Source organism: Anolis sagrei, chromosome 3, assembly GCF_037176765.1.
Source record: "Anolis sagrei isolate rAnoSag1 chromosome 3, rAnoSag1.mat, whole genome shotgun sequence".
In the NCBI taxonomy this organism is placed as follows: Eukaryota; Metazoa; Chordata; class Lepidosauria; order Squamata; family Dactyloidae; genus Anolis; species Anolis sagrei.
Genome location: NC_090023.1, coordinates 215416584 through 215426642, shown reverse-complemented (window position 1 = coordinate 215426642; position 10059 = coordinate 215416584). Strand labels below are relative to the sequence as shown.

Here is a 10059-nt window from a genome sequence, read left to right as displayed (position 1 = left end):
AAAGCAATGGCAAACCTCTGCTGAACAAATCTTTCCAAGAAAACAGGTTCACCTTAACGTCACCATAGGTTGGAATCACCTTGAGGTCACATAACAGCAACAAGATAAGGAAATCAATTGAAAAGTTTCAACTGAAATGTGTGAGAAAACACATAAGCAATATTGAAAGGGTTTTTTTTTTCCATGATGCCACATTAGGGTAAAGGTAATTTTTCCCCTGACATTAAGTCTAGTCGTGTCGGACTGGGCGAGGGGGAGGTGATGCTCATCTCCATTTCTAAGCCGAAGAGTCGGCATTGTCCATAGACACCTCCAAGGTCATGTGGCCAGCTTGACTGTATGAAGTGCCAGTACCTTCCCGCCAAAGCGGTACCTAGTGATCTACTTAAATTTGCAAGTTTGTGAACTGCTAGATTGACAGAAGCTGGGCCTAACAGCAGGAGGTTGCTCCGCTCCCTGGATTCAAATCGCCAACCTTTCAGTCACCAAGTTCAGTAGCTCAGCGATTTAACCCGCTGCGCCACCAGAGGGCCCAATGCCACATTACGTTTCAGAATAGTAATTTTTCAACAGGCACCTTAGGAATACTTAAATAATGCGAGGGTGTCTTCCTTTAAGCACACTCCGTATCAGAATCCATACAGAGTTTAACATTTTAGCTCAGAACCCAATAGATACATAAGGCAAAAAGTACTTTGTAGTGCAGGCTTTTCAGGCTGACCCTCTTCAAGCTAATACTTTATTCTAACTCTATAATTCATAGACTCATACATCTGTCAATATCTGGGCTGACTCAGTGGCTCCTTTATGTCTAGGCTTCACAGATTCCTCTTGAGTTCAACCCATCATTTTGCCACTGAAATCCTGTATCTTGGGAAAATGAAACTTCTCTCATAGCATTAGTTTTAACCAGTGGTCTTGTGATGGAGGTGTGTTCCCAGAATTTAAGAATTTATTTTTCCAACTAAAACTCTCAGAATGCATGGCCAAAAGCTTATAGGAGTATAAAAGTGTCCAAGCAGCACCTGCAACCCCAAGCCAACAATGTAATACTTTACATGTTTGCAACCATCTTTATTTTGTTCACTTATTAGTGCAGAAATCATTTAAACAACATTCCTATTCTGATACCTTTTTTGTGCATCACTGGTTGTGTACAGCAACCAAATATTAACTAGACGTGACCAGAGGCCACAAAATAGGGCACTTCTCTGTGCCTATCACAGTGGACTCTTCCCTATGAGGTATGTGATCTCAGTCCGTTTGTTTCCACTTGGGATGGAAATGAGAAGAAATCTGTTTCTTCTCCAGCTTATTGCTTGATAACAGAAGATATTACAAATCTTGCTACTGTCCATCTATCTCTCAAAGATTTCTCATACCTGATTCTAACAAGAAAGAAGCAAAAATGGGCAGGAATGATCCGGCCATTATCTCTGCTTGAAGTCCAATTATTGATTGCTGTAATCAGGCAAAGGGGGCAGTGATTTTGCTGGGTTCCAATCCTTTGGAATAATGTTCTGCATCTCTTCACGTTTTGACAGGTTCATTAGGAGAGCTCTCTGGGGTTGTGCGGTTGGGTGATTGAGACCGTTGCTTCTTTGAAGCCCCACCTGTAGCAGCTTTCTTAGGTGGCACATCGTTGTCATCTTTCATTTTCTTCAACTTGACTGCTTTGGCCTTGATGGGGGAGGAGAAAGTGAGGGAGGTTTTGCTGAACTCCAGGGGGAAGATCCCCACATCGCCATCAAAGCGGTTCTTCGAGATCTGCAGATAGCGCTTGCCTGGGCCTGTCACCAACTTCCTGTCCTGCAGGATCAGCACATTATCTGCTTCTTGGCTGGCCTGCAGAGGAGGCGTAAGAAGAATCCTTTGGCTAGAGCAAGGAACAGTGATTTTGTAGTCACCCACTTCCTCACAAATCTTTACTAACAAGTACTCACCTTCGCAGACCCAAATATTGAGGCTGTCTGTAGCTCTCTCTCTTCATCTTCCTTCCTGGGGTGAATGACCAGAGTCACGTGGCAACTGTTTTCTGTGGCAAACTTCCGGAAAGTACCCACGATGTAGTCTTGTACAGCAAGCCTGGAACAGAGTGTGGAGAAATAAAGACAACTTGCTGTTTAAAGTTCAAGGTATTTCAGAAGGCAAGTAAAAAAGTACACAAACACCTAACTGAAGAAAGATAGTTTAGAAACTGGATGTTTTCCACCAACTGGAAATATAGTTGATATAAAGTTTAGCTGAGGTTATGAAGGTAGTGAAATTGATGCTCCAGTAAGGACCAAAGACAGGAGGGTCACGTGCAGTTCTTTAACCTACACCTAGTATCAACTATAGTTAAAGCAAGTTAAATATTATATGTTGATGCTATTGTCAGAAAATCAACTAATCACTGGACAAAGTATTAAGAGGTTGTATTGTCAAAGGCTTTCATGGCCAAAATCACTGGCTTGCTGTGAGTTTTCTGGGCTGTATGGCCATGTTCCAGAAGCATTCTCTCCTGACGTTTCGCCTGCATCTAAGGTAGGCATCCTCAGAGATTGTGATCTCTGAGGTCAGAAAACTCACAGAAACCCTATTAAAGGGTTTTATCTTCTAGAATGAATTTTTTGGATAATGTTAAACAGAAAAATTCTGGAAGTCACATACAGTCCCAAATACATCAGAATAATCTCACAAGTCCCATAATAATAATTCATAATGTTGCTAGTATGATTTGTTTCAAAATGGGTATATCTAAGAGCAACTGAAACATTAACTCACAAACTTAGAATCTATTTCTAAGATTCTGACAAGATAATCTCAGGATAAGGCACGTGAATAAGTTCTAGAGTCACTGTAGCAGGCTTTTTTTACCTAAATCAGCCTTCCCTCTTCAAAATATTTGTTGGCTCTGACTCAAGGACAAAGCTATCGTAAGGTTTGCTTGGCACAATTGATAAATAGGGGGCTTGATACAGTAAAGGTCTCCCCTGATATAAGTCTAGTTGTGTCTGACTCTGGGGAGTGGTGCTCAAGTCGAAGAGCCCCAGCGTTGTCTGTAGACAATTCCAGGGTCATGTGGCTAGCATGACTGCATGGAGCGCCATTACCTTCCCGCAGAAGCAGTACCTATAGATCTACTCACACTTGTATTTTTACAATCTGCTAGGTTGGGCCTAACAGTAGGAGCTCACCCCACTCCCCAGATTTGAAGTGCCAACCTCTCGGTCAACAAGTCCAGCAGCTCAGCAGTTTAACCCGCTGCACCACCAGGGGGGCCGGAGCTTGATACAGAGTTCCTCTAAGACTGAGAAAGTGTTGCTTGCTCAAGAATAACCAATGAGTTTCCAAAGCTGAAGGATTTGAATCTAGTTTGCCATTGCACTAGTTCAACACTCTTATTCTATGCTGTCTCTTAGACATACGGAGAGCAAAACGAATGTGGTGAAAGCTAAATGAGTAATTAAATGTGATGACTATAACAGAAGACATGTATTAATTCTATAGTGTTAGGTTTACAGAGATGCATTTACAAATGAAATTTTCATGTTTATTAATATTTTAAAATAAGGAAATACTAGGATTTGAAAACAGCTTTGAATTACATTAAACAAGTTTGCTTGTGATATCAGCCAAAATAAAAATTAACCGTGGTTAATGGATGACTCTGGCCTCCAGAAGAGACAAGTGGGGAAATAAGCAAGTAGTCCTACAAATTGTTTTGCAATTGTATAACCATGATAAAACAATTGAGAGCATTATGTCTATTACAGGCTGTAAGAAACCTGATTATGGTTGGACTGATATATATATCTGAAACATGAACAATGGGATAGATTTCAGGCCATTATACCACAAGGAAAGTGAGAGGCTAAATAAAAGAAGTCGGAAGGACACATTGTTGAAGAGAATTGGTGCAGGAGAAATCCAATCACGTCCTTCTGTTTAAATCAATGGAATGGGAGGGGAATTATTATCCTTCTCCTTTGCAGTCTCCTTACATGATACTGATACTGAATTCTACCCATTGACTATAGGCCAAAAGAAGTATGAAGGTAGAGGGTTTACCTGTCCACTGTGAGCTGCTCCTGACCCATCATGAACTGAAGATTGTCAATAATTATATGGGTGATATCATACATGTACACAGCATGCTTCATGGTATCCATCACTGTCCTGCATGGAATAAAAGGTTCACAAAATCCCTTTAAACAGAAGTGTATATTCCAGTTAAGAAAAGATTGAATTAAAGGTCAATCAAACAAGAGATCTTTGGTAGCTGAGACTTAATATTCCAGTCTGCTCCCCATAAAAATATCTGATATATGAATAAAGGTAAAGGTTTCCCCTTGACATTACATCCAGTCGTGTCCAACTCTGGGGTTGGTGCTCATCTCCATTTCTAAGCTGAAAAGCCGGCATTGTCCTTAGATACCTCCAAAATCATGTGGCCTGCATGACTGCATGGAGCGCCGTTACCTTCCCATCAGAGTGGTACCTATTGATCTACTCACATTTGCATGTTTTCAAACTGTTAGGTTGGCAGAAGCTGGGGTTAACAGCGGAAGCTCACGCCACTTCCCGGATTTGAACCTGTGACCTTTAGGTTAACAAGTTTAGCAGCTCAGCGGTTTAACCCACTGCGCCACTGGGGGTTATCTTACAAATTATTCAGGGCACAGATATATAAGCCAACAACTCAGGACAGTGAGCGAGATGCCAACAGTCGGAGGCAATGGTGGTGAGAAACCAGATTAAAAAGTTATAGATTTCCCAAGATATTCAGGTATTACTCATACATTGTGACAGTGTTCTATAGTATATCTCAAGCAAAGAAATAAAGTATAGTTCAGGCGAAGGGATATTGCTTCATTTTTGAAGCTGACAGAAACTGGTAATGACAGCCAACATTGTGTCTTCCCCACAATTCTATCTTAGTGCAAGTGGGCTTGGAATATTAGTCCAAAATGTTGATAGAGTGCAAGTGGCAAATAACATCAAGACCCATTGGTCCCAAGCCTAGCATTGCTTATTTTGATGGCAGAGATTTCCTTGTGTCTCTAGATCTGCAATTCTCAAACTGTGCTTCGATGCCGCTGGCACTACCATGGCATGTGAATAAGAATTTGTTCATTTTTTTTAGAAATTAGTTCACACAAACATTCTCCATCCATCTGCCACTGGCCCGGTCCATCTGTCAAATTTTAAAATGCAATGCGGTCCTTGTGCCCAAATGTTTCTTGGGGCTCCACAAGAGACATTTCCTTCAAAAAGGGCTCCACAGCTTTAAAAAAAAACATATATATAGGAAGGAAGCCCCTCAAGGCTTCCTTCCAAATAAACAAGAATGGGATCACCATCCTATCACAGTTGGCTAAAGCATCCCTCCACATCTATCACTTCATCCCACCAAGAAGAAACAACCTATAGCATATAAAGGGAAAATTGTCACCCTCAACTTTACTTGATATTCTGATGTCCATGGAAAGTCATGAAGTAGAGTGGAAGATCCTCAAATCTGTCTGCCCATTCATCAAATTTGTCCAGCTGCTCCTCCAGTCTCCCCATAGCAAACTGGGTAAGCATGACCTTGGCCAAGCGCACATTGTTGATCTCAAAGCTACCCCACAGAGTGTTCACTCCTTGCATGCAGAGATCTAGGGCATATTCGCTGATGAAGGTTGTCTTCCCACTGCCAGTTGGTCCTATTTCATAGAAAAAATCCAGCATTAATAGACAATAGCTTTTCTTCCAACTTGTATGACAACTTGTTTATCCCTCATGCAAGCCCTTTTTCTGGGGAGTGGTTTAACAGCATTAATTGCACTCATGTACATTAGACATCCTGTAACTTATCCAATATAAATAACTAAGAAATTAAGTACTGTGCCACTATATTTTTCCTATGTGTGTGCGCGCATGTGCCTTCAAGTCACTTGTCTACATACTTTGATAAATTCAACTTTAGTATAGTTTGGCCTCCATCTTAATAATATGATACAAATCAGACTTAGCAGGACAGAAGGTAAAAGCAAGAACCTAACAAAAGGAATCTAAGAAAAATGGTTGAATATTAGATATTAGAAGTGGTTTAATTCAATTAAAAAGGAAGACAAGACAAGGAGAATCAGGTGGTGTGCAATTTAATGATTGCAAAGTTAAACAGTTGCTTTTCATTGAGACTTTCCACTTTCCAACAAATCTTTGTCATCATTGTAATTCGGCTTTATGTTACTTTCAGTTTAAATTCAGCCCCAAAGCAAACAAAATTTACCTTAACAACCTTAAACATAATCTTTTTTTTTATTTATACCCTGCTTTCCTCACAAAACTGGGAGGCAAGGCAGCTTACAAATTTAAAATAAAACATACTACAAATCAACATTAAAATAGAATAAAAATATTAGCAATATTTAAAACCATTTAAAATATGCAGTTAAAATTAAGAAAAAGCATTCCAAACTGTAAAATCAAAGCCTTTTCTTTAAAAACCTTCAATTGTATGAGTAAAAGCTGCGTACTGATGGAAAGTCAGCAAGGAATAATCCAAATGGAAGTAACAAAAGCTATCATCATGTTAGAACAGCAAATGGCAGATACCATTAGTACCAATCAAATGCTAAGATAAAAAACAATCAAGAAACAATGAGCAGATGTAGGTTAGACTATCAAAGGGGGACTGCCTAAGCCACTTTCCAAGAAAGAAAGAAGAAATTCCAATTATGATGACCAAAGATGGTTTTTGGTCCTTGGCACACTGGAAAAAACATAAATGCTGACCTGATCCCGCACATGAGATAACTGATAAGCACTGGGTTAGACCGAACTGTAATGCAATATACTTTTAGGTTCCTGTGTATGCAAAGTAACTGTCTACTTAGAAGAACGACCCTATAGTTTCCTGAGCCCTGCAGCCTTCTATAGAACAGTGAAAAATACAGTTAGTCACCTGTGAAGACAGTAAGTTCTCCTTTGCGGTGGCCCTTGAGGAGCTTGTTTAGGTCAGGGAAACGTGCCCATTTGACTCCAGCTACTTGCTCCACGTTGGCCAGCTCCCCTAAAACCTCTTCTCGTAGCTGGCGAAACGAAATGATGGCCTTGTGGCCAGCTGGTAAGGCTGAGCGCAGAATTTTGGTGAGGTTCAAGCCGCGGTTGAAGGCCTCTAAGGGCTGGAGTTGCTGGTCACTCGGCTGCACCAAAGAACAACGCTTAGGGTTCAGTTTGCGGGCAAAGAGCTTGGCTGCTTCCCAGGAGCGAAGATCCTCACCTAACCAGAGAGTGATCCGCTTGAACTGTTCTAGGTAGGGAAGGAGGCCCGGGGGGAGGCACGAAATCCCACGGGGCAGGGCCAAAATAGGTAGCCCAGTCGCTTGGTGTAATGCTAGAGTATCTAGCTCCCGGCCAGTCAGTACCACTTCTGTATCACGTCGGCCAATCAACGGTAGACCAAAAAGGTTGTGATAGGCACTTGGGCGAGGTAGGGTATTCTCCACATAATGTGTTTTCTCTCCTTGGTGCTCAACTCCCAGCAGTTTTAACCCTTTCAGACTAGTGCCCCGAGGGCTGAACCATGGAAACACCAAAGCTTGAGCAGTCCGTAAGTAACGCACACCAAACCGTTTGAGAGTCACATTTGAGACACTGGAAATTCCAAACTTGGCTTTGGCTTCCTGGATCTCCTGCTCATCAAGAAGCTCCCAAAGAGGCATGGCTCGATCCCAGATATGCCTGGCATCTTCCCCAGTGTGATCTCTCGGCTGATCAATAGCCTCCAAGCTCCCCACAGCCACCCCTTTATGCCGCAACTCTACACTGGCCTGGAAGTCCTGCCAGTTGCCTTCAACCAAGCTGGCAGTGCAGACAAAGCGCCCAGTGGTCTTATCAATAAAGAGAGTGTAGCTGTGGCGAACCTGCTGCTGCTCCTCAACAAAAACACTGGGCACATGGATACAACTATAGCCATCATGGAAAGGGATGTCCTGTGCCCGGAGATACTGGCGGATCTCTGTGACTGAAGCAGGGGGGACCGGCCCATCTGGTGAGGGAAGCGTCTCCTTCTTATAGTGTCTGCAAGGATGGTGGCCTGAAAGGACCCGTCTCCCCCGAAGGCACCAGTAGTGCAAGGAACGTACTGGGAGCCACATTTCTCCTAGAAAAGTGACAAAATAGTGAGAGGCCTACCCACACTCCAAGCTGGCATACTGAGCTTCGCTCTACCAACTCCAAGATCTGTGATCCTATTTCAACTTGCCAGAGCCAGAAGAACCTTGCCTTTCTCTGAAGCCTTCTCTCTATAAACTCCAATATTGTCAATCTTATTGCAACTTGCCAGACGCCAAAGACCCTTCCCTTGCTCTGGAGCCTTGTCTCTACAAAGTCCTATATCGTCAACTTGCCAGACCTCAAAGACCCATAACAACCTTATTCCCAAGCATAAACCGTTGGTAGCTTTCTCGTCTCTACAAGCTCCAATATCTGTGATCTTATTGCAACTTGCCATAGGAAGTTGCAATAGGAAAAGACCCTCCCTTTGCTCTGCGGCCTCCTTGTCTCTACAAACTTCAAAATCAGTGATTTTATTTCAATTTGCCAGACCTCAAAGACCCATAACAACCTTATTCCCAAACATAAACTGTTGGTAGCTTTCTAGTCTCTACAAGCTCCAATATCTGTGACCTTATTGCAACTTGCCAGACCCCAAAGATCCTTCCTTTGCTCTGGAGCCTTCTTGTGTCTAGAAACTTCAAGATCAGTGACTTTATTTCAATTTGCCAGACCTCAAAGACCCATAAAAACCTTATTCGGTAGATTTCTAATTTCTATAAGAACCAATATCTGTGACCTCGTTGCAACTTGCCAGACCCCAAAGACCCCTCCTTTGCTCTGGAGCCTCCTTGCCTCTACAAACTTCAAAATCAGTGACTTCATTTCAATTTTCCAGACTTCAACGACCCATAACAACCTTGTTCCCAAACATAAACCGTTCTGATCTCTACAAGCTCCAATATCTGTGACCTTTTTGCAACTTGTCAGATCCCAAAGACCCTTCCTTTGCTCTGGAGCCTCTTTGTCTCTACAAACTTCAAAATCAGTGACTTTATTTCAATTTTCCAGACCTCAAAGACAACCTTGTTCCCAAACATAAACCCTTCCCTTGCTTTGGGGCTTTAAAAAAATCTATAAAAAGTGAAAACTGTCACAATTTGCCAGACGCCAAAGATCTATAACTACATCATTCCCAAACACAACTTCACCTTCCTCTCAAATAACCCAAACTATCCAGAAACTGATCATCTCATCTCTCTCTTCTCCTATTGCTTCCTTCCCGCATAAAGACATGGGAACACAGCCAGTTCTCAAGAGCCCTTGCATTGATCTGTGCCTCCTTTTAAGCATGCCCAAGATGCCTGCAACACATCATCCGGAGAGGCCCACCCGGCCTCTATTTAAGTCCAGAGCAGCCCCCGCGGACCCCCTGCCCCACGTGCAGCTGCCAGGAGCGCGCCAAGGCCTCAACCCCGGAATCACAACAACGCCATGTCGACGTCACTTCCGGAAACCCGCCTCCAAAAGCTTCAAAGTGTTCAGCAGGCCTGAACTTGGGCCCTTCAGGTGTTTTGGACTTCAACTCCCACAATTCTTAAGTCCAAAACACATGGAGGGCCGAAGTTTGCCCAGGCCTGGCACCAAGGGAGGCCTTCTCTCAATCCCAATCCCTTTTGAGCGCCTCCAGGCATTAAGTCTAGTCGTGTCCGGCTCTGGGGGTTGGTGCTCATCTCCATTTCTAAGTCGAAGAGCCGGTGTTGTCCGTAGACACCTCTAAGGTCATGTGGCCGGCATGTTAGAATGCCGTTACCTTCCCGCAGAGCAGGACCTGTTGATCTACTCACATTTGCATGTTTTCGAAGTGCTAGGTTGTCAGAAGCTGGGGCTAACAGCAGGAGCTCACTCCGCTTCCCGGATTCGAACCCGCGACCTTTCGGTCAGCAAGTTCAGCAGCTCAGCTCTCTAACCCACTGCGCCACCAGGGGCTCTAGACCACAAAGAGGGGGATATATATATATATGTGTGTGT

General features: G+C 43.0%; 1 protein-coding gene across 3 annotated transcripts; it reads right to left on the bottom strand.

Moving 5' to 3' along the window:
• Positions 1-1059: 1059 nt before the first annotated feature.
• Positions 1060-10057, bottom strand: TWNK (twinkle mtDNA helicase). Of its 3 annotated transcripts, XM_060768282.2 has the most exons (6): positions 9876-10057; positions 6935-8134; positions 5450-5690; positions 4054-4161; positions 1944-2085; positions 1060-1845 (listed from the first exon to the last, which is right to left on the bottom strand). In XM_060768282.2, exons 2-6 carry the CDS (start codon positions 8127-8129, stop codon positions 1531-1533), a joined length of 2001 nt encoding a protein of 666 aa, XP_060624265.2. In that variant the 5' UTR covers positions 8130-8134; positions 9876-10057; the 3' UTR covers positions 1060-1530. The 3 variants fall into 3 exon arrangements, with proteins under 3 accessions (XP_060624265.2, XP_060624266.2, XP_060624264.2); XM_060768283.2 differs by lacking the exon at positions 6935-8134 and having other exon boundaries at positions 9876-10048; XM_060768281.2 differs by lacking the exon at positions 9876-10057 and having other exon boundaries at positions 6935-9668.
• Between the last annotated feature and the right edge of the window lie 2 nt (positions 10058-10059).

Excerpts from the sequence above, each read along its gene's own strand:
- TWNK (XM_060768282.2), bottom strand. The coding sequence starts at position 8,129 with ATGTGGCTCCCAGTACGTTCCTTGCACTACTGGTGCCTTCGGGGGAGA. Across the intron at positions 5,691-6,934 it reads AGAACTTACTGTCTTCACAG|GACCAACTGGCAGTGGGAAG; the intron begins GTGACTAACTGT and ends TCTATGAAATAG. Across the intron at positions 4,162-5,449 it reads CATGGACATCAGAATATCAA|GACAGTGATGGATACCATGA; the intron begins GTAAAGTTGAGG and ends TATTCCATGCAG.